Below are 23,371 nucleotides of genomic sequence, written 5' to 3'. Positions count from 1 at the left end.
AACCTCGCGCTAAACAGAGCAGCTTCTCGAGCGAACCCGGGAGACGAATGCAGTTGAAAAACGGCCAGAAACGGCCGACGAAACGCAGACAGAGAAAGGAGCCGAACCTTTGAAGATGGACAGAACAGAGGAACGAAGAAACCCTGCAACAGGACACTGAGACCAACGCGACGGGCGCGCGAGGAGGGAGGGTTAGTGAGAGGTAGAAGGCAGAGAGATGTAGGGGAAGGGCATCACTTGAAACGTATGAAGAGCGCGCTCTGAAGTCGCTTCGCGTGAAAGGTAAGGATTGAACTAAAACGGGAGCAGAATACCACCTCTGGCTCCACACACAGAGACGGGACCAGGAGATACAAACGAATCTACGCGCGACAGCCACGGCGTGACGTGAGGAAAAAACCGGGGAAAACGCTGAAGCTCTAGTCGAGGCCTTAAGAGATCCTATGCGTATGTGTACGTGTACGATAGAAGGTCTCGAAACCACGAACTTTTCTCTCCTCGACGAAGTCACCGGAGACGAACTCAGCCGGCGCCGCCGATAGTGCGCGCCGAGACTAGAATAGGAGGTCTTTCTGCCTCGAAAGACGCATGAAGCTGGCAGTCGAACGCAAGAACTGAGACGACGATGGAGGCGACGCAGTTGTCTCTCTTTTGTGCTTTAATTCAAGGCGAAGCGTCGCGAACAACAGCACCGTGAGGCCTCTCTTGGGGACGGCGCCAGGCCCGTTGTAAGAGACTGAAGAGAGAGGGGATCTCAGTTCTTCGCCTCGCCGGCAAACGCAAAACGGAAAAAACTCACTCAAAGGACACAAAAGTTGACGCCGGCACTAAATTCAACGAAAAAGGGGAATAAACGGATCAGGGCTCTGGCCGAAGCGAGAGAGGTCGGGAGAAGCGGTAAAAGAATCCATCAGCAAGCGACGGTGTAGAGACACTCTGTGTGGGTCTTGCCGACGAAAAGCGCACTGCATCCTATATTTCCGCGGGAGACGAAGGAATTGGTGGCTAAAAAACAGAGGAAAAGAGGGAGTCTTTTCAACAGAATCTCCGAGCGTCTTTCGCTCATGCGTTTTTCCGTCCATGAAGCTCCAGGCTTTTTGGGTGTATGCGGAAAAGTTCCTATAGAACGAAAATGAAAGACGGCCTCCGAGGAGCTTCCTTTTCTAAACACGGACAAAAAGTGAAAAGAAAAGTATCCAGTAAGAGAGAAAAGAGAGAAAGACGAAGAAGCAAGCTTTGTGCCTCAGGCTTACAGCGATGGAGTTGCAACGTGCTGACGAAGGCCCTCGTCAGGTGCCCTGAGCTGGAATTTGCACGCGGCTTCACTTGAAACAGACTGGTTGCTGGGGTACAAGGCGAAAACTTGAAGGTGCCCAAGACGTCTGTGGCCGTTTGCAGCTGCAGAGGGGTAGAGAAAAGTAGATGAGACGATATCGTCGCTTTTTTCCTAGCGAACACAGCGAGACAGGAGCGAGCGAGGCTGGAGGGCAAGATCAGCGATGGAAGGAATCGGCGTAGCCGAACGTGGGGAAATAGAAGGCAGAATTTTGGCTAGTTCAATGCTTTTACCGCGTGGCAACAGCAGATCCCTCCGTTGTCCGCTCTTCTGCTGGAATTCCTCGAAAACCGATCGTTTTCTCTGAAGCCGACACGCCGCATGAAAAGGCCGCACTTCGTCCCGAACCTTTTGAGCGTGAAGCCATCGGGATCGTGGGCGCTGAAGCGCGTGAACGCTGGTTCACCACGGAAGCTTGAATCGCAAAAACAGACGGCACCGAGTTGCGGTTAGATGGGGTTCCACGCATTCACAAAGCATAGCAAACACGCTGGCGCCTACGCCGCATTCCGATGTTAGTCTCAGGTGGCGACTGAGTACCCTGTCTGTTCTACGGCATAGACTAGAAATAAACGAATCCGGTAAACGGATCCTTGCATCCCCAACATTCAAGAAGCAAAGGGCCGACGGCGTGAAGGTATGCAAGGTGGAGTTGTCGATTGCGAACTTGCACATACGGGAACGCTACACAATGTTGGAGATCGCGTACGGTCCTCTCGATCACGGAGACGTGCTAGAGACGCCTCCCGCAAAGGTCTAGACACAAAATCGCCGAGTGACAGCCTTGGGTCTCCATACCACTTTCAGTCAAGACGAGTTGAAGCTGTCGGCACGTCCCCGTTTCCTTCCGTAATCTGGGAGTGTCAAGCGACCTGGGTTTGGTGCGGCAGTTCAGGCGAAGAGTCCCAAAAGTCCTTAGATGGGTGCTCATTCGCAGGCCCAACTGCTCATGAGGCTTTTCAGCCGACTTAATCGGGATACAGAGCACGCCGTCATCAGAGGAGAGACGGGTGTCTTCGAGGGATTATTGGTGTCAGCTGCAGCGAATCAAAGATCCGTACGTAGGACTCGACATCCACGCCGTGGATGCCCACATGGGGATGAGGTCGCCCTGTTTGCTCTTGGAGACGAAAAGCCATGCACAACGTTAGAACTGATCTTGGCAGTACTGCTCTTTCGCGTATCACCGGCGGCCGCTGAGACGACGTGTCTCGGATCTACGTAAACAAACCCCTTGTTGCAGCGGCAAGTGGATTGGGCCATTATAGACGCAGCGCATGTAGTAAGGCTCGCACCGTTACCGGTTCATTAGAGTGTGAGTGGAGCCCGTAGGTACGTGGAAGCCCCCTCTCCGTCAGTCCAGGGTGCCGCAGTTCGAAACCGTCGGAGCAAACGCCCACTGTTAGACACGAGACAGAAGACAGGGATCAGCAGACCCGCTTCCTACCTGAACGTTTACGGTCAGCGACGAGTAGACAAGCCACACATGGGGTTTCTCAAGTAGCAGCCCGGCTGCCTTAGTGATATTGCGTCTAATGCAACACGGATCACGTTCACGGTTGCTTCGCCGTTGGTTCCTTTGCGGTGGCATCAACGGCCCTCCGAGCAGCTACTGTCGCCTCTCCAGAGCTGGAAGGCGGTGCTATTGGATTATCCGGTTTTGACCAATGTATGCATATCTAGAGCCTGATATCCTTTGGCAGACACTTCGGAAGAGGGCCTTTTGTGCAGAGCCGAAGGTCCGCATCGTTGTCTTGCCCCCGCGTCACGTTAGTGATTCAGGGGGAGGGTGCTAACACACTGACAGTCCAGCGCTGATACGTGTGTGGCGAATGTGCCGTCGATGCATGCATCGCGTTTACGAAACTTCCATATTCGTACGACTACTCCTCGTTCTGGAGAGCTATGCGTACCCGCAGCAGGTCTATGAATGTGCTAGATATCGCGCTTCTGCAAATCTTCTGAAGCACTTGCCGCCACACTATAACCGGTACAGGACGCCGCTTGCTCCGCTTCTGTGCGTACTCCCAACTCAACTTGAGAATCGTCTCTATCAATTGGTGGTTCCCCCTATTCAGCAGTGCGCGCTTCCGTTGACTCGTGGGTCACGTCAGGAGGCCATCGTGACGGAATGCGAGATATGCAGGGGCTCGGGTTGATTTGCGCGCTGCAAGAAGTGTCGGTAAATGGCCTGCACACAGACTGGTGCTTTGCAGATTGCAGCTGGCAGAGCATGTGCACGATCTGGTCCTTTTCGAGAATTGCGCTCGCGGTATGCTTTTGCACGTCGTCATCTTACATTTCGGAGGTGCTGCGGCCCCGAGGTACTCACTCCTCTCCGGTGGCGTGGACGACCGACCCACCAGCATCCTCGAGCAAATGGATAGAAAGTTTGCGCCGGTTTATTTCCCAGCAGTTTAGGCAGTATGCCGACTTTAACACATCTCCATTCATTCGCTATTCAGAAAGACGGTTCTACGCCGCGGCGGGCGGGCGAGTGCCCGCTTGACCGCCGCGTGTGAGGCCTGCTGCCCGTCGACGCGACACTGGCGACTGTGGCATGACGTCTCGTCTGCATGCGTCAGCGCGTATGTCGCCAAGGCGTGCCGTTAACTACGAGTCGCTGCTGCGAGGCTGCCGTGTTTTCGCGTCTCCGGCGCGTCCACGCTTCGCTGGGGCGTGGCTTTCACATGTTCCCAAACTTTCTTCCGAGCCGCTTTTTTTTGCTGCGTTAGCTCGCGCGGGCTCCGCCTTAACTGTCGACGGGGCAGCGGCGTCTCCGCGGGGAGTTGCGCATGGCCACGAGGGAACGGCGGCGGCGCGCCTGCGTGTTTCCGGCGTGCGCAGGGTCCGTCGATTTTTGGAGTTTGAGGCCAACTCGTCTACGTTACGCCTGCGCACGGATAGTGGTAGTTCTAGAGTCTCCAAAGGGACATCTGGAGCGATCTCGAATCCGCCGCTCGGCTGTTTGGGTGTAGCGCGGCGCTCGTTCGAGCCTGACCGCGAACAAGTATCCCTCTGCAGGCAGCAGGCCTACACCACCAGCAGGGGAAGACGCGGAAATGAGAAACGACACGTCGCTGCCTTGGGTTGGGGAGTCGCGTTTGTGACTGAATTGCGGTGGCGTCACTGAGGAGTGCTTTTCATCATGGGGGCCGTGCGTTCAGTTCGCACTGGGAGTCTCGTCTCTCAGGGCGCGAGAGTCGCTGCCTCGTTTTTTCTTCCGTTCCTCCTTTCTTTTTCGCCTTGCGGGCCTCGCGTTTGCCGCGGAGACTTTTCGGGAGCCCTTGTCTTCTACAGTTTCTCGGCGAGCCAGGCCGCACCCCGAGAAAATGGATCCGCAGGGACAGCAACCCCGGCGCTCCCGAGGACTCCAGGCGCTCCGCGGCGGCAAGCTCGCCGCTCCTCTCCTCTGCTCGCTTCCCCGCACCTCTCAGCAGATGCCCTTTCTGAGGAGGATGAGGCGTCTGAGACAGATCCTGGTCGACTTGGCGCCGCCCACGAGCGGATTCGACGCCAATCGACGGCCGAAGATGACAAAGAGAGTCGCGCGGCCGTGATACGCGCGACGCACACCGCCTTGGCTCCGGGGGGACACGGACGCCGCCTCTCTGGCCTGATCAGTAAGCCGCTCGCAAGGGCATAGCATGCCTGCGTCCACGTCGAGTCAGGTCGCGGGTTTGCCGGTGCTCCACGCGCGTAGACCACGACGTGCGCACGTATCTAAAGCAGCGGCGCCCGCTGTGCTCGGTGCGTACCCCTTCACTTCTGCGCGCCCGACCCGCGACAGCAAAGTCAGACAGGATCGCGTCCACGGTTGGGGCCAGCTCATAAGTGGGCGTCAGCCTTGGATGTGTGTCTTGTGGCGCTGATGCACGTCCTCTGCGCTACATGCGACTGCGAGGGCACTCACGCTGGCGTGTTCCTGTGTACGGCTTACTTGCACGCAAGCTGAGGCGTGTCCACGCACTCCGCCACTCGTCCCGTTTCTCAGTTCAGCTGAACAGTTGAGGGGGGGGGAGGGGGGGAGCCTTTGCGTGCTCAGGTTCGAGGTACCTGGATAGTCGCCCTGCACACGCTCTTTTTGTCTCTTTTTCCTGCGTCTGTCCATGTGGCTTTGCAGGCCTGTTCGAGTGGTGGTGGTACCTCCAGAGCATGCCGGAGATTGATGAGGGTCTCTTTCTGGATCCAGAGGCCGTTGAAAGGTTGGCGGAGGAGACGGAGTCAAGGGGCCAGCTGGTTTATTTGCTGCGTGCGCCGTCGCAGCAGCTGCGTCAGTTTTTGGGCCTCCAGTCGCGCCGCCCGCACGGGGGCTTGGTTGTGAAGGTCAAGCGAATCAGCAGGATGAATCCGCACCACGCCGCGTACGAGGGGTACATCCATGCACTCCTCACCCGCGCCGACAAGCCGCACAGCATGTTTCTGCCTCAGTACGGGTCCTTCCGCGGCAAACACAGTAAGTATGTCTTCCTGTTTCTTCCGCTCGTTCAAGGCAGCGTGCGCGAGTGCCTGTATGACTACCCTGGAGAGGTAAATGTGCACTACGCGGCGGCGGAGATGGTGCGGGCAGTGAAGGACCTGCACGACCAGGGCTACGTACACCGGGACTTGAAGCTGAGCAACTTTCTAGTCGGCGACGACGGCCACATCTTCCTGGCAGACATGGAAACTGTCATTCCGTTCAACTCCGGCGGCGACTGCTCGGGCACGCGCGGGTATATTGCGCCGGAGCTCGAGGCAGCCTTTCACAGCCAATTTCGCTTGCGTGCCCCCACGTTCAGTGACAAAACTGACGCGTATGCGCTGGGAATCACGCTGGGAAAAATGCACATGTTGGCGAAGAAGCAAGCACCGGTGCCGCAGGAGTCGAAGCTCCTCGCCCTCGTCGCCCGAATGACCGATGACGACCCCAAGGGCCGCCCCCCGCTCGCGGAGATCATGGCTGACCCGTACTTCGAAGGCATCGACTTCGGAACGATTGGAGACAGGTCGGGCCCCAGCCCATTTCCAAGTCGGCGACGCGAGCCGCCAGCTGCGGCCGCTGCCCCGCCGAGCAAATGAAGCAGAGAGACCTGAGGAATGCGTCGGGCGTTGTCTGCTTTCAAGAAGGCGACAGACGCGGAGAGCTGCCCGCCCGGCGTTCAGAGCCGCGAGGGCCGCGTCCGCGTGCACTTGGAAACCGTGCTCCACAGTGACGACCCAGGGCTGTGAGAGACGCACCGTCACAAGCTTGCGTCCCAGGTCGCGCTTGCACTTCGGAGATCCACGCAGCCACGCTGCGAAAGAGACAGCAGAATCGGGCACCTAGGGCACGCCGCAATACACGCTAGGTCGCGTGAGGACGCAGGCCAGCTCTCTCCCGCCCCGCCCTCCCGACACGCCGCACGCGTAGGCGAGCGCAGCCGCTCGGTGGCTCATAGATCCTAAGAGCTCCCCGCCCGGTGCGAGCGCGTGCTTCGATGCTTTACACCGGGCGCAGGCGCATGCGTGCTTTTCTCGGTCTCGTTCGGCGAATACGTGGAAAACCCAAGTGCAGGACGGCGCGAGTGGGGCCCGGGGCTAGGGGGGGAGGGACGCGAGGGGGGGAGGGAGGCGAGGTGGAGCCACCTCGTGTGGAGGTGTGCTGGCAAAGTGCGGTCTCGTGTGTTGTAACCGAGCGAGGCTACCGATGGCGTTCAATGCGTCTGGGCGTTCGCCGCGCCACCCCTTCGGGTGTACCCTCGGCGCGTCGCTAGGACAAGACTCTCCCGTCCAGTTTCATCAGGGCGAGAACTGGCTCCACACATCTTTTCCCGCACTTGTTTGTGTATTTGTGTACCCTTTCAATGCTGTGCCTCCCCCGCGCGTGGGATTGGCAGGCCGCTCAGGCGTTCGTTCAGGGGGCTGTGTTAACCCTTCGATATAGGGAGAGGACCTGAGCGGGAGAGCAAGCCCAGACGCGGCGCGGAGGGGACGCGGGCACAGGGTGTGTGTGGCAGGAAGACCCTTCTGAGTCAAGGCCGTGATGCGTTTTAGGAAGATGTGCACTCAGACGGCGAGCGGCGGCTCCGATCCCGCGCGGATGCTTCGCGTGCGGCACGTTTCTGGGGTGCGTCACTAGACCCGCGAATTCCCTACCTTTCAGGGGGTGTTAGCGAGCGATCTGCGAAGCGCCGTACCCCTCCAAGGTCTTAGGATATCGTGACCCGACTGCGTTGTGGGCGACACAGGCGCCGGGCTTGGGCATTGCAGATGCGCGTTCTTTTGTGCGCCTCACAAGCCTCGAGTTCATTGGTGTGCGCATGCAACCTCGTCGCTGTGTTCGCTACGAGTTTCCGTTGTTTGTGTGTATAGTCAAGTTATCGAGTCAGTGTCACTGCCATTTGCATGAATGTAGAGAAGTCACGTAATGGATTCCGGTGGGCTGCGGCCTGCACGGATTCAAGGAACGTTGTATGCTTGGCGTCAACTCGTGAAGCCAGCTTGATCAGCTCTCCCTTCGCCCCGCGGGAGCGCCCACGCGCCCGGCTCACAGCCACGATCTGCCGCGCCCTGCGGCTCTAGATTCTGGGCTTCGCAGTTAGGACACGACTCGTGAGCCTCGATGCAGGCGCGCGCACGCCCTCCCCTGAGGCGGCGGCGAAAACGATAAGCAGGCGCGGTGGCGTGCCGGGGGACGTACGACGAGGCTTAGAGGCTACCCTCAGCTGGCAACACCGGGGCTTCTTCAGAGCCCGACCCCTAGCTCACGGGTCGCTCGCCCTCTTTTGCTATCTCTTCAGATTCCTCGTGTGGCTGGGAATTTACTGGCCTTGCCTTGAGAAATAGCTCCCCTGGAGACGTCAAAAGCAGCGCTGCGACGCTCTGAAACAAACGTGTCCGCAGCCAGCCAGAGACACCGTTGCTGAGAAACCACCGGGATGGCTCACCCCGGATGCCCATGAGGATTTTGTCGAGCTTCACATAACCGCCAGGTCGAAAACCACCAGAAAACGACTGCAAACACGAGAGTGTGATCTACATCACCACTTCTCGTCGGTCAAAAATAAACCGGCTGAGGGTAACGTGCGGTGGCCCTCGCGTGGTAGAGGAGCTTAAACATACCAACATATATACATCTCAGCATACATATATATTAACGTATATACAAATCAAGATATGTACATATCAACATATATACATACCGAGATACATATATAGTAACGTAACAAATCAAGATATGTACATATCAACATACATACATATCAACATATATACATACCGAGATACATATATATCAACGTATCTACAAATCAAGATATGTATATATCAACATACCTACATATCAACAAATATACGTATGAATATATATACATATTAACATACATATATATCAGCACCTATACAACTCAACATATGTGCATGTACATGGTCTACAATCCGGTACAGCGGGGCTCGGGACTCACCGTTTGGACTTTGCCGTTTTTGAGCACATCGAATCCATCAGGCGCGCGGGCTGCAAGCTTGGGAATCCGTTCGCGTATCCACTGGGCGATCGCTGCCCGAACGTCTTCCATAGGAAGGCACTCACGCGTCTCGCTGTTCTTCACAACCGTGAGAGGCCCCACGATGATGTCGCTGTCGACATCAAGATTGTCTTTGCCGTCGAGGTCGCTTTCGCGGTCTTCTGCGTACGCAGCGTGCACTTCGTCCCCACTGTCAGCCGGCGTGGGAGGCGTGCTGGAGGACGCCATCGACTCTGTCGTGCTGTGTGCCGAACTTCTGCTGTCGCGCTCGCCTGCGAAGGGCCTTGCTGTCTCATTTCGGTGTTGTTCTCCGTCCTCCCCTGCGCTGTCTCGATTCTCCGTCGGCGCACTTACTCGACGTGGAGAGGCCGCTGACCCCGGCCGCGTCGGCTGCCGACCCGATGGCGTAGCGCCTTGCTTCTTTCCTCCTGGCCTTTTCTCTCTCTGTTCTTGCTCTGCGCGTGCGTCGCGAGCTATCGAGTCTCGGGAGTCCTCATCCTCCGGTCCCGCGGCGTCTGAGCCCTGCTGGCCGCTTCTGCGTTTCTGCGCCGATGCCGACGCCCGCTGTCGTGGGGTAGAGGCGCGGGCGCCTCCAGGACGCTTCTCTGCGGGGACCGGCAGACACGCTGGAGACGCTGACGGCTTCGCGTCGCCCCGGTCGCGCCTGTCAACCTGCGCCGCGCCTCCGTGTCGCTCGCTGCTCCGCCGCGCGCTCTCTGCTTGCGCCTCCCCAGCCGAGGGCTCGCGCGCCTTGTCGTCGCTCTCCTCGCTCTCGCCTTCTTCGTCAGACTCACTTCTCGATTCTCCCTCGTCGTAGCTCTCTTGAGGTGGCGGGTGGGACGTGAGGTCGGCGGGGTTCTCGGGCGCCGCGCAAGGAATGTCTGTGAAGCAGCACGCTTTGTAGGGCATGCTTAGCTTTTGAAGCATGCATGCGCTGCACTGGAGCTGCGCACGTGCCTCGGTGCACATCTACGCAAAGCAGCACATCTCGGCTTGTCGGCAAAAGTCGAGGAGAGCGGAAACGTGTCAAAACACGCAGAGGGCTTGACAGGACTGGAGCTCTATGGTTTCGGGAGGAGGCACCCGCCAACCTGATTGTGCACGCAAGTCGCCTTTCCGCACAGGGGCCCAGCAACCGAGTGTCAACCTGCTTGAGCTGGAAAAGAAGCATGAGATCGAGTGTAGCTGCAGCGGAGTCAAACTGCGAGTGGGAGCAGGATTGCAGGCGGTGGTGCATGGCGTGAAGGCCTCCGCGCTGAGGCGGGCGCGAAGCACATCCATGAACGCTTCCGAACGCCTTTCGCACCGAGCCAGACCGGGGCGGAATAGAGACAAAGCGAGCAACTGCCGACAATGCAGTGCTCGTGGGCGACCGTGGGGGTGTGGCAGTCCGTCTGCAGGGGACAACGGGCGTTTTCTTGAGCGACGAACCTTCAGATCTCAGCGTGAAGTGCAGACGCCCTCTGCGAATATCCGCCACCTTGCGGGCGTGCGCGTGGCGCTGCCGCTCCTGCTTGCGATACTCTCTCTGGGCACTCTCAGCTAAAGAGACTTGAGTCAGGAGAGCTGAGTGTATAAGCCCCATTGTGACGCCTGTCAACAGCTGCAGGCCACGCCCACAGCCCGGCGCCAAGCAGACGCAAGGAGTAGAAATGCGTGGATCGCAACACGACCTCCGTGCATGCATCATCGAGAACTGATGACATGCAACGCGAGCGTGGTCGCGGTTGCCCATGCAAAGCGTTTTCCGCTTTCGACGGAGCCAGGCGCGTAAGCCGCTCTTTATCGCCGCTGTTGTAACTGTTGAGCTGTCGCACTGAGACTCCATGGTGTCTTCATACAAGGCAACCGGTAGAACATAGTGCGTGTATTCTCCCGCCTGAATGCGCATACATCTATACGCACCTGCGCGGAGTATACCTGCATACAAAAAGACCTATCTATGGACATATATACGTATACATGTTTATGAGCCACGCCCGAATGGAGCGTGACGCGTTTGAGGCGGCTCCACCAAAGTCATACCGCTAGCTGGGACACTTCATCTGCGACGCGTTGGTTCAGCGCGCCCAGGGTGCGGGTCTGAACTGCGACGGTCGCATCCTCGATGAAAGCGCCGCCCTGTATCGCAAAGAGGCATGAAGGCGGCAACGGTTGAGACCGGAGTCTTTCTGAAGGAAGGCGAGGTTCTTCACGTCGTGGTGATGCGGTGCGAAGCATGCTCACTCCGATTCGGCTGAACAGCGTCAGCTGCGTTACAATCTTAAAGTTTTTTCATGCTTAAATTCTTTCAGTAGGGTTTTTTATAAACAGGGCGAAGCACAAACCCGTGTGCAAACACATGTTTGCGCGCATGGAATGCACATTGAAACTAGCGTCCACCCGCGTGTGTGCTCGTCAGATTCGCCTGGGCAGTGGCGATTCAGATTCTGTGCCTTCTGGAGCAATTTCGAAGGGCGTGAATTTCTTCCATGATCATCCACTTGGTCTTAGGCGAGCGACGATCGAACGCCTGCTCAATCAAATCTCTCGGTTAGTGCTCCACGGATGTAACGTCAGTGACGGCCTGTCACGCTGCCAGCCTCCCGACATGTGGACACCTCGGCGTCCGCAGGGATGTTGACCTGAGTATTCATAAAGTGTCTCAGACGTATTTTCGCGAGCATACGCTGCGAAGAACAGAGTGCATCGAATCATGTATATACGGCCGACTCGGATACGGACTCAGCTCCATACGTGCCCCTGCAGCGCTTTAGGTCGCACCCAGCGCCTTTCGCAGCCCCTAGAAGGGGCCTCCTTACCGCCTGCAGCCGGCTGAGCGCGAACGCAGCCATGGCGTTGAACGACGTCTGATTTGCAGCCTCCACAGCCGTGAATTTTCGTATCAAAATCTTCTCGCGCTCGACTCTGCAGACCGCGGCGCCGCCCATCCAGCACATGTCGCATCTGTGCGCTGCTGCTGACCTATACTTGCAGGCGGATAAATCCGCTCGCGCCAGACTTTGCAGTGAAGTCTAGCCGTTCAGGACACCCCAGGCCGACGAACGGTATGCACAAGGAGTGCGATCTTAAAATGCGTACAAGAGTCAGAGGTCAAAGGCACTCCTCGCGTTCACGCCTGCGTAGGCGCCCGCGTCTGGAACCAGAAGTCGAGCGCTGTGTATGCCTGGCTTCATACCCGCGACGCCCCCCTATATGTTACCTTCGTTCATGGTATGCGATGAGTTTTTGTGTGTTTTCTGCGCGAAGGCGTTCCAGGCGCTCCGCATGTTGTTCTTGCTCGCGCCGCCGCCTCTGGCGCTCCAGGTGCGCCGCTCTCGAAGCCGCCATCGCGCTCAACTCTGCCTCGTGCGCCAGCTCAGTCTGCGCTTCTTCCAGCGTCTTGCTCACGATGACGTGGACAAGCGGCGCAACCTCCTCCGCGAACCGGAAGAGTTCCTCGTTGCCACATACTGGAGGCGGCGGCTCGGGCCAAGAGAATCCGCAGCAAAGGACACGCCCACGCAGCGAGACACACATCCAGGGCGGCGCTGAGCCGGCCGCGCCCCGAGCTCGGCGCTGTGATGGGGAAATCTCTCCGCGACGTCTACCTGGCGCAAGGTGTGCGTAGGTTAAAGTGCGTGCAAGAGTCAGAGGTGCAAGGCATTCCTCGCGTTCACGTCCCTGCCTTCCGCAGACGCATTCCGTCCGGAGAAAAAGCGTCGACGCCCGAGAAGTCGACGCTCGCGCCGACGTAGGGCTGGCGGCCGGAGGCCACGGCGTGCCCTGGCCTCAAGCATTGAGACAAAGGGCCTGCCAAGATACCCCCTTTACACACACACGAAGGGCTGCGCCGCGAGTGTCTGCAGGCTGGAGAGCAATGTTGAGCGATGCCGCTTTCGAACCACGCCAGCGCGCACGTCGTCGTAGGGGCGGGTCGAGCCCCAACTCACGTTGCGTCGAGGCGTCAATGCCTCGCTTGGCAGGCTGGTAGGGCGCCTCGCTGGGCAACGGCAGGAGCGCATCGGTCTGCGTGGGCGCGGCGCGCTCCAGGCGGGCTTCTGAGGCTTCAGTCTGAAGGCCCATTCACGCGTAACGTGGTAAGCGCCGATGCCCTGGCGCGCCTCTGCGTCGCTAGGCGCCAAAGGCAGCAGCCACTGAGGCAGCCCCTGCCGCGTGGAGAGCGTCGTTTGGCCGCTGTCAACTTGCTGTGTGCCGTCATTCGCGACGGGCGAGGTCGAGGCCCGCCGGCGTCACACACTCGCTGGAGTCCTGGAACTCCGGGTGTCGTCGCTATGTCGGGCAAGCGCCCGTGGCTTGCCGGTAGAAATAAAACCAGGAACGGTGGCGAGGCGGAATAGACGGGCACCGTGCGAGGCCGCGCAGGCCTCGCCCAGCCGTTCCTGCTTCGTGTTAGGAGCTGCCTTCGGCTGACGCCCTCCCCCTCCCGTGTATCGAGAGGACGTGAGGCTCGACGTATGCGGGATCCCTCAGGCCCCCACTTCGCAGAGGCTTCCGCCGACGCTGCCTGGCCCCCGGAGAGCGCTGGGCACTTCCAGCCCTCCACGTCAACTATGTATTGCTGCCTTTCGCAGTCTACACAGGCTGGGCCCCGCCCACTTCGTTGCCCCTGTGCAGGGGGCGGTTCCTACGCAGCTGTGCCAGGGCACGGATGCCGGCTTCGCGCGCTTGCCTGTACGGCCGGCGGCGCCGGCGTTCGATTCCTCTTTTCAACTCCCTCGGGTGATCGCCCTTTCATCACTGCTTCGCTTGGTGGGTGCGCTTACCAAGTACGGAGTCACGTCCAGCGGGAGGCGTTCCGGTCTGGGAAGGGGGACGTCGAAAAGGGATGCGCTGGCGGGCGTCTTGCCCCTGCGCCGCGCGCCTCTTTTCTGTCTGGGGCAGGGCCCGCCGCCGGCCTTGCGGGCTGCGGGAGAGGCTGCGTGTGCGTCCCCCGCGTCGCGTTTCGGCGACAGACTTCGCCGCGACGCGGACGACCATATGACGCTTGACGCCGCGGACGTGGACGTCGAGGATGCCCACGAGAGCGAGGCCGTGAGGTTCGCGCTCCACTCGGCCTCGTCGGCGAGCGACCGGAGGAGGTCCTCGGACGACGTGGGCGACTCGAGGCGCTTCTGCGGCGCCGCGGGAGCCAACACAGAGTCGGGCGACGCGTTCGTCGGGCGGCGAATCGCGGACGCAGAAACAAACCTCGCGGAGCCCCTCAACCCAGCCGGCAAGACACACGACAGGGTGGCTGCCCCCGGGGCTCGCCCCCCTGCGTCTCGAGGCCTGCGCAAAGAATCGCAGCGCAGGCGGTGCTGGAGAGGCATGAACGAGTCGGAAACTGACGGGGCCCTTGCATGTCGCGGGAGAAAGGCGACTGTCCTGCGCGCCTCGGCCGCCGGGCGGCGAGGGCAGGCCGCAAACGGCAGGCGTTTAGATATCGGCTCGACAGTATGGATCACGGGGCATGCGCTGAGCGCAGGCGTGAGCACCGAGCAAGCTGAGCAGTAGTTCGATGCCCCCCGGGGGGTTGAAGCGTTTGGCGGAAGGCTGACACGATGGCAAACAGTGTCGGGCGCGATGCACACGGACGCCAGGTCTCTGGACAACATGAGGGAGGCAACGCAGTCAGCGTAGCGCGTGTCGCGGGCAGACACACATGACGACGTTAGCTCGAGGGCTTTCCGCATCAGGTGCGCTACGCGCCCAGTCCGCAAGTTGACCTTCGCGAGCCGATGGGGTTCCGCCCTCACACCAAGGGCAGACGTGAGGCCTCTAAAGCACCACTCGTGTGGTTTATGTCGAGCTGCACGCCAGCCGAGAAGGCCCAGACACTCTCTCACAGCAGAGGCCGGACGGCCAGACGCACTCGCGCTGTCCGCCGTGGATAAGCTGCGGCGTGCGAGACCTACATGCGACATAACTGAGCGAGCATACAAGCAATTCGCGGCAACTCGCAAACTGATACATACCCAGACCTCGCGGAGACGCAAAGGCGCACAGGCCTCAAACCGTCCCTGCGGGCACCGAGCCAGGCTCCACGCGGGCTCCCTCTGGGTGCGTACCGTGTGGCAGCGGCAGCAGGGCCTCTGGCGCGGTTGGTGTGCCGCAGGAAGGGGAGAAGAAATGTCGTGCGTTGCAGGCCCGGCCCGGCGGAAGGCGACCCCGGCGCGGACGGAAAGCCCCCGCCCCTCGCTCGCGGGAGCCGCCGACTCTGGCTAGTTGCGTCCTGGGCGCACATAGAAGCGGAGGATCGACTTCGTCGCTGAAGCGCGCCCAGGCGCTTCTCGGCGGCGACAGAAGACGCGCGCGAGCCCAGTCCCGGCCGACCGCCAGAGGCCCTCATTGGGTCGCGGCGCAGGAAGGGAGCCCCGGGGCGTGCCAAGGGAGAGAGCGAAGCGTCGAGAACGGCCGTGGCGGGTGCCGCGACACGTGGTGGTTCTCAGGAGCAGAGAATGCGAGCCCCCTCTTAGGCCTGCGTGCGGCGTGCAGCAAGCTTCGACTCTGAGTTTTCTCACTTGCCAAAACCCATATACATAAATTTGGGAGGAATGGAGATGTACGAACTCTCAGCAGTAACACATACATAGTTTGAGCAGGCCTGGCACTAGGTTCTTGCAAGCGGTCCGGTTTACTAGAGAGATCTGTGTTTGTCAGTGCAGCGAGCATTTGTTTTGACGCTCGTACGCAAGAGGAGTTCATTTCCTTAGTGGTCGGGTTCCCTGGCTCTCCAACCTGCTGAATGCTCGAGACGCTTCCAGTGCACGCAGGTCATGCGTCAGGCAGTGGGCGAAAGCAGACAAGCCGGTCAGCCATTCGCGTGGTGAGATGATTTCCACACAAATAAGTTGAATCCCGATGTTCTATGGTGTAGAGCGTGCCGGCCTATCGGAAAGGTGCTGGAGCGTTCGAAGCATTTCCGAGACAAAGATGCTATCGGCGGCGTGCGGCTCAGTGGCCGTGGTTACGGGGCATTTCGCTGCACAAGATGACGGTATCCAGAAAGCTAGAAAGACTATGAGGCGTGGAGAATCCCCGGATCCGAAAGCCGTTTGTTTTCTGGAAAGGCATGCTGAAACAGAGGCGAGGGGCGGGCGGCTCGCGTGTGAGGGGCGGCTAGCTTTTTCGGAGCGAGTGGGCGGCAAAGACGGCGCTGCACAAGAGCGCACACAGCCAACAGTTTTCCCTTCTTTCCCGCTTCCACATCAAGGAAGGGCGGTGCTTACGTTCCGTTGAAGCCGACCCTACCCATGTCTTGAACCGGAGCTGTTTCCACAAGCTGCGTGCCGATACGATAGGCATGTCTGCAACGGCTGCCTCTAGCGGAGACCCGGTGACCCAAGGGTACCACTTCCACAGAGCATGGTTCCAGATTTCGGTGTATCGATCCGCACTCGATCGTGTCCGTAGGATGATGAGAATTGCAGACAGAGGGTCGTGGACTCCGTCAGCGAGGGTAGAAGGGCACTCGTCGCTCCCACGGCACACGCTTCCCGGCGTCGCCGTCGCAGGCACCACGCATGTAGACAGAGGAGGCATGGCGAGGCATCGAGAGACGGGCGGTCTCGATCGCGATGCATGGCGTTTCGGACTGCGAACTGAAATGGCGACTGACAAGGGAGGTCGTAGAACGCTGCGTCTGTTTGGTTAGGCGATGCTAGAGGCAAATGCTGTGTTTTCCATGCGCAGCCGCGCGCGTGCCGCAATATAAGCCGAACGCTACGGGTATAGCATTCGCGGCTTTGAGAAAAGTCGACAACTTGAATGTAGGCCTAGGGACTTGCGAGATGCAGGTCCCTGTCGGCTCTCCACGACGGCACTTTTTTCACGTTGCGTCAAAAGAGACGGCACTCAAGGCACTTTTCTGTTTGTCGAGACGAATCGCCCGGAGACACAAGCAAGCGGGCGAGGGACCTGCTGATAGGAGGCGCGCACTGTTGTGTTCACGCTAGTTAAAACGTCTAGCTACGTGCCTATCCCGTTTCCGTTATGCTTCAGCCTCCCGTCTTGCCTGGCAGTTGCTTGACACAACTCGCCGGCCTTCTGTTTCTTTCCCCGCCTGCCCCAGGAAGGCACAAGTCTCCGAGCGCGCCCTCGTGGTGTCTTGCAAAGCCGGGGGGGCGTTTGTGGAACAACTGAACGCATACGTCACTTTTTGTGCAAGCGAACGTGATCGACCGCGGGAAAGCGCTTTCTTGTCTCACCGTGTGTTTTATGGCATTCTCTGAACTCGGCTGTCTCCGCTTTCCCTTCTTCCGAGAGCTGTACGGTAACAAACCCGTGAAAGGCGAGGCATGCCTTGAAAAAACGGCTGTCGGGCAAATGTCGCTGACGTGATGAACCTTTGAGCCCAGCAGATCTGGATCCGTGCCATCGCCGAGGGCGGGAAACAGAATGTCTCTGTTTTCTCACTGCCGTAGCAATGTTCCATATTTGGCCCTGAATTCTGCGAGTCGTCGGTGCCGAATGGAACCCCCGAAATAGTCCGGTGCTTTTTTGGCCGCTGACGACGTTTCTGGCCGCTGCTTTTTTCGGTCCTGCATGCCAATTTGCCGACACAGGGGAACCGGAACTCGTCCGCCTTTTTTAGATGGAATCTTTGTCTGCCTTGGCAAGTTTCCGCATTCTTTGCTCCGCATCCTCATGGCAGGCATACGTGCCATCAACATAATGGTTCCGAGGACGATACAGATAGCTACCGGTATTTCAGTGAGTGTGGTATCTGCTTGCCTTTTCCCTCGTTTCTCCTCCTAACATTCGTCCCCCAGGTCTTTACCTCTTGTCTGCCTCGAAGTCGTCGACTTTCTCAACTGCTGGCCCCTCTACGCGAGGCAGCAGTCCTCCTGAGGTTTCGGTCATGTGGCACGCTTCGCTGGTTGCTGCGTTCTTCATTTGCGTACCGCTTTCCGTTTGCCTCCGGCGACTCGCTGGTGCCTCGTTCTGTTTTTCCAAACTCAGAACTGGTGAAGGATACTTCCTTATCTCACCTTCTCAGATCCGAACGGTGTTTCAGCCGGAACTGTAGTTCCAGCGCACTGCTGACTGGCAGTGTACGTACATCCCATCCGGCCTCTCTCAGCCAAAGGCACGCCCGGTCTGCGTCACGCTTCCTCGCGGTTTTCGTGGTGGTGCGATCAAGCAAGCCACCCTCGCGGGGCTTTCTTCCGTAAAAGTGTTGAGTAGCACACTTTTTTCGCGCGAGTGCCTGGGCTGCGTCCTGGCTGAGTACCTCTTCGTCCTGGCTGAGTACCTCTTCGCAGTCTCTTTTCAGTGTGTGGATCACTTCCCTCGGGCGGCGTAGTCTTCCTTTCCCGTCTCGCCTTGTTCCAAGAGCAGCATCCGTACATTTTGCTCTCAGAGCCAACCCCGCGGTGGTCGCTGCGCCGGCCGGCGTATGCCGGGCGACATCTCTGAGTGGAGCGACGTGCCTCGGACAATTCTGTCTATATTTTGTTTGCTGCTGACCCCCCTCGCCGCCTCCCCGCCGCGTCGGCGATCTGCGGGCTGCGCTGCACGGCCCGCGTCAGGCGATTCTTCACGGCGAAGACGCGGAAGGACGGTGGCGAGCCTCGGGTGTCTTCTGGCGCTCGTCTTTTCAGCGCGAGAGCTGCGGCTAAGGCGAAACTCTCCAGAGAGGCGGTTGCGCGGCTTACGGTCCGCGCCAATTTTTTGTCCGGGAGGCGGAGGCGAATTCTGAAGAAAAAGCATTTTTCGCAGCATTCTATCGCAGCTCTCCACGTAGTGGTTCCAGCTGTCGCCTTCGCTGGTCGGTAGCAAGTCAAGGCTGTTTCGGGTGCACGTGTTGGCGTCGGCATCGAGCTCTCGAGGATGGAGGTTGGCGCGGTCGCTGAGGAAGATGGATGCGAGGAGAGGCCTTCGTCGTCGCGTGGTCGGGCCGAGGCGCCTTCTTCTTTTCGCGCTGGAGCGTCGCTAGATGCGTGCGCTGATGGGGCGGCACCGGCGAGTGCCAGCTCGCCGGCCTGCGCTTCGCCTGCTCAAATTCGAGGGCCGCGGAACTGTGGAGTGGACCTCGAGGCAAGCGCGAGGGCGGCCAGCAACGGCGCAGAGAGCTCTGCGTCGCGCGAGCGTCGTACAGCGGGAAACTCAGCATCCGGCAGCGCAGGCGACGCTGCGGCGCAGGCTGAGGAATCTAGGGAGCCCGAGGCGACAGGCGGGAGTCAAAACGGGTCTACGCGTGAAGGCGGAGAGACTGGCCAGAGGCAAGGGGGTACAGAAGAACCTGGACATGCGACAGTCGAATCAGATGTCCTTTACGTCGGAACAGATTGTTTTTTTCTTGAACTGCCGGATGGCGCTCTCGCCTGCGTCGCGGGCCTCGAGAATCTGCCGCCGCCGCCGCCTGTGGACGAGGTGGGTCCCAAACGGGTTTCCTGTTGAACCCCGGTGGAACGTTGCGCGATTGCGCTGCATATTCACGGACGCATGAACGACTGTGTGCAAATCTATACATACATAGGTACCTACATACATACATTACATGCATATAATATATGGAGATGAATGCGTTTGTCAAAATCTACACATCCGTACGTTTTGGAGCGGGACGAGGCGAACCGGGAAATAGAGGCGGTGTTTGCGACTGCGCGGTTCGGGTTTTTTCTGCCGATGCTTTTTTCTCTGCGACCGCGCGTGTGCCTTTGCTTCCAGACTGCCGCAGCAGGCCAGGCCCCTCCGCCTCTCGCGCGCATTCAGTGCCACAGCTGTCTGCAGCTGCTCGAGTTCGACAGCCGTGCGCAGTTTGTTCAATGCAGCAGCTGTCTGACGCTCAACGCAGTTCAGTCGCAGGCGACCAGCGGGCTCCGGGGCGGCAGGGTAAGTTGTGCGGCAGTTCGCGAGGCGCCGAGCCCGATTCCCAAGCTGTTCAGTTCGGGGGGGGGGGGGGGAGGCATGCAGAGCGTGGTGTCTGTTCCCCCACGATGTGAATCTCCAGAGAGAGCGCAAAGTGCATCAGTTGTGTCCGCGGCAGGCAGGCTGAACTGGTCTGGTAGCAGTTCGCAGCTCTGACGGGTTCGAAAGTTTCATCTCGAAGCTGGCGTCGCCCCTAGGGTGAGGCGGCCGTCTTCTGAGTCGTTTTGAGGCATTGCCGGGGGGTGTCTGCGGAGTCTGAATTTCGCGCAGGGAAGCAGAACGTAGAGTGTGTGTTTGCTTGCGAGTACTTATGCGAGGTCCTGCAGCTGTCCATCGCTCTGTGGTGTGCGGTGTGGCTCGTATCGCGTGGCAGGCGATGATTGTCATCTGCGGCAGATGCAGCACGCGAAACATCTCGTGTCTGGGCTCCCTCTACGTCGAGTGTTGGCAGTGCCGCACAGTGTGTCAAGTCGACTACCCCGTGGCGCGTGGAGGGCGGCTGTTGGTTCCCATCGCTGGACGGCACTCCGAGGGCGGGCTTCGAGAAGGCGTTGCCGTGGAGAGCGGCAGTCGGCGCCGGCGGCTGTTGTCGCGGCGGTCTTTCCATCGTCCGCGCATCAGCTGGTTGCGGTCGCGGCGGCAAGGCAGCGCGGAGGCCAGCCTCGCGAGGAGTGCCTCGGCTGAGGCCGCCGAACTCGCGGCCGGTGCGGCTCCGGGACCGTCTCCGCGCTCGCCACCTTCGCACAGGAGGATGCTGGGGCGCCCGTTCTCCTCTTTCTCCTCCGTTCGCTTGTCGCGGCACAGTTTTTTTTCGTCGAGGACGCCTTTCCTCCGCACTTCACTTCGGCAGCGCGCGACGCACCCCGGCAGGGCCTCAGGGGGCTCTCCTGTGCAGGCGAATGACGGCGGACATCCCTCTAGCGAGTCGGCTCACGCGCGGCGAGAAGGCGGCGATGCTAATGAATTAGCAAGGCGAGAAGGTGACACCGGCGAGCCCCAGCAGGCCCCCGCGGCCTCCGATGTGAGTCCGGGAAGAGTCGGCGACGCGCCTCACTGGCGCGCGACTTCCACCGGGTTTCGCGTGCGAGCCTCGCCTCGCTGCGTGCTTCGCCACAGGGTTGGAGGGGGAAGGAGTGCGCCCGGGGGCCGCCACGGCTCGAGGCTTAGCCCTCAGCCCGTTGCGGCGACGCAGGCGTCGAGCACGCCGCCAGACAACCTTTCGTCCGCAGCGGCGGAGGGAGTGAGGCCCGCCTGGGTGTCGCAGGGGGGGGGCGGGTCGCCTCATCATCCCGCGATGCGGCCAGCTCTGCAAGCCGCAAGGCAAGCAAGCTTGACGCACTGCAGACAGTCAGAAGGCGTCGACTTGCGGAACCCGACGGCCTCCGGCAGCCCGCCGCAGCCCGCAGTTTCGGGCGCGGAAAACCTAGACGGCGGGCGGCAGGGGGGCGTTGCGAGGGAACGACCTGACGCCCGGGTCGCCGCCCAGGGCGATGGCGAGGGGATCAGGCCGCCGAGCGACAGCGGAGATTTTAGCCGCGCCCTCACCAGAAGTGCGTCGCGGCCGGCGAGCGATTCGGAGGCAGGCGTGCCGGTTTGGAGCTCGTCAGCACTCGCTGAGGTAGGCGCACGGGAGAGAGATCTGAGAATCGTATCGGGGAACGGCGTGTCAGGACGCGCGGCTACCCTGGACGGGCCTGAAGGGGCCGAGGCTTTCTCGCGGCCTCACCGGAGCCTCGTTCCCCCGTGTCTCCCCTCCGCCCTGAGTACGCAGGGATCGGATTCACACGCACAGGCCTGTTTCCACCTAACGTGCAACGGCCAGACGCCCGCGCAGGCCTGGTCTTCCTCGTGCTAGAAGAGTCCCCTCGCAAAAGGAGTTGTGCAGCGAGGAGGACGAACGTCGTTTTCTCGACCGGTAGTCGTGCGAGCTTTTCTAGTTTTTTTAGCAGCACAGAGATGCTGGTCTCGAGCCTCCATGTATTTTCACTCTGGGTGAATGCGGAGTGTGCATGCCCAAGGACGCTTGCCCGGGCTACACGGGTCCTTTTTGGCGACGTCGAGGGAATCACAATGCGAACAACTGCAGTTCGGTTTTGGCTCTCAACAACTGGGAACCCTGAAGATGCCGGGTTTTTTTTTGCGCTACAACACGCTGAAAGCGATACAACTCCCCTGATGTGTCCAGCTGGTGACTGTGACTAGTCTGTGCTCGCATCCCGGCGCTTGCTGGCCCACTGACTGGCGAGCCGACGCTTGAAAGGGCCGTTTCATCGGGCACACCCCATGCAAACTGTCGCGTACTTAGCCGCCTGGAGGGAAGGATAGCAGACGTGGCAAAGTCGGTCGTGTACATCGGTTAGGAACGCTACGCAGCGGCATGGAGGCGTCGTTCCGGCTGCGTGGTGCAGTGGAGAAATCGTAGTGTTTCTTTCCATCCGCAGCAGGCAGCGTATGGAGAGCCAGCGTATCCACCGCGCGATGAGCGACCGCAGAGTGCGTCCTGCGGAAAGCGTTAAGTTCCAAGTTCGCAGGCCAGGAGGCGTAGAGGTCTAGGATGGGGACACACATAGCTGGCTGGTGGCATCGCACCATTCGACGGATGAAACCAAAAAAAAAAAACTTTAGAAAAATACACGCGCCTTACGTGCACAGGGTGCGGCCGTCGCCCAACCCTACAGCTGCAGTGCGGAGCTCGTGTCTCGCTTGGCGGGTTTCACAAATATAGAAGCTACCGCTCCGCGCATCCCTAGGGCAGCGTACACTATGTACAGAGCAGAGAACATCCCCATGATCGGAGCTGAATATCTTCACGAGAGCATGCCTTGTAAGGCTGCCGACTAATGTCTTGTTCCACCAACCAGGGGCGCAGAGGCCAGTATCACGGCTCGCTGGCATCGCATTGTCCAACAATTCCACAATTCGTGCTTCGCTGCCCAGATGCACCGGCTCATCCTCCATTCGCACCACATCTGGTCGCCGGCTCGCCACATTAATGCCACGTTTCTGGGTCGCTCGGAGAGTACGATTTAGATGAGCCGGCAAGACACGGAGCGGCAGCAGCCGTAAGCAGACCGCAGACGAGACTGCGGGTCGCGTCCGCAAATGGTGGCGCGCGCCGGAATTCGCCTCGAGCCTGCTCCGAAAAGGTGTCGTGCGAGAAACACAGAAGCCGACGCACAGTGTCGTCGGCTGCGGCCGACTGTCATGATGTTCACCATCTCCACGCGACCTGGGGCACGAAGCAGTCTTCGCTGTTTCTCTGACGTATGGGTGGCTCGCCGGTCGGCGCGGTGTGTGTTTGGCGAGCAGTCGGCACCCGGCTGCTTGTGCTCTGCCGGTCGCTCTCAAGATTCGCTTTCCTTCAGCTGCCGTGAGGGTCATTGGCGTCTGCATGTGAAGCCTAGCCCGCTGCGCTGCCTTCTTTCGCTTCTGCGTCATCCGCGGATGGCGCCGATTCTGGTGGCGCTCTGGCCTCGAGCACGGCCAGCGCGCCTCGAACCTCTGGCGCGTATCCGAGTGTTTCATCAGGTGTCGAGCGTTGCGCCTGGTTTTTGATGTTGACCTTTGTCGTTTCCTTAATACTCGTTATATACACTCAGAACCACGCCTGCTGCTCACTCGCGTAGGTGTTGACCACTAATTTGTACATCTCCACCGCTTCTTGCAGCTCTCTCTGCCGCTGCGGATTCGTCTCTGT

The 23,371-nt window shown here is 59.7% G+C and overlaps 3 protein-coding genes across 3 annotated transcripts; 2 read left to right on the top strand and 1 right to left on the bottom strand.

Annotated features, from left to right (window-relative positions):
- Positions 1 to 4,484: 4,484 nt before the first annotated feature.
- BESB_016800 (rhoptry kinase family protein ROP35) lies at positions 4,485 to 6,397 on the top strand (the record flags this gene model as incomplete). Its single annotated transcript, XM_029360395.1, has 2 exons — positions 4,485 to 4,959; positions 5,460 to 6,397. The coding sequence occupies 2 exons, from the start codon at positions 4,485 to 4,487 to the stop codon at positions 6,395 to 6,397; spliced, it is 1,413 nt and encodes a 470-aa protein (XP_029216371.1).
- Positions 6,398 to 8,056: 1,659 nt separating this feature from the next.
- Positions 8,057 to 15,151, bottom strand: BESB_016790 (uncharacterized protein; the record flags this gene model as incomplete). Its single annotated transcript, XM_029360394.1, has 10 exons — positions 8,057 to 8,179; positions 8,761 to 9,701; positions 10,252 to 10,423; positions 10,846 to 10,941; positions 11,622 to 11,727; positions 12,023 to 12,272; positions 12,753 to 12,873; positions 13,587 to 14,611; positions 14,718 to 14,728; positions 14,871 to 15,151. 10 exons carry the CDS (start codon positions 15,149 to 15,151, stop codon positions 8,057 to 8,059), a joined length of 3,126 nt encoding a protein of 1,041 aa, XP_029216370.1.
- Positions 15,152 to 18,633: 3,482 nt separating this feature from the next.
- BESB_016780 (zinc finger domain, LSD1 subclass domain-containing protein) lies at positions 18,634 to 21,529 on the top strand (the record flags this gene model as incomplete). The annotated part of the gene is made up of 3 exons (XM_029360393.1): positions 18,634 to 19,176; positions 19,474 to 19,638; positions 20,048 to 21,529. The coding sequence occupies 3 exons, from the start codon at positions 18,634 to 18,636 to the stop codon at positions 21,527 to 21,529; spliced, it is 2,190 nt and encodes a 729-aa protein (XP_029216369.1).
- Positions 21,530 to 23,371: the final 1,842 nt, after the last annotated feature.

The sequence above is a fragment of the Besnoitia besnoiti genome, chromosome X (assembly GCF_002563875.1).
Source record: "Besnoitia besnoiti strain Bb-Ger1 chromosome X, whole genome shotgun sequence".
NCBI classification, from domain to species: domain Eukaryota; phylum Apicomplexa; class Conoidasida; order Eucoccidiorida; family Sarcocystidae; genus Besnoitia; species Besnoitia besnoiti.
Note: the sequence above shows the minus strand (reverse complement) of the source record. Positions and strands in the feature narration are given on the sequence as shown.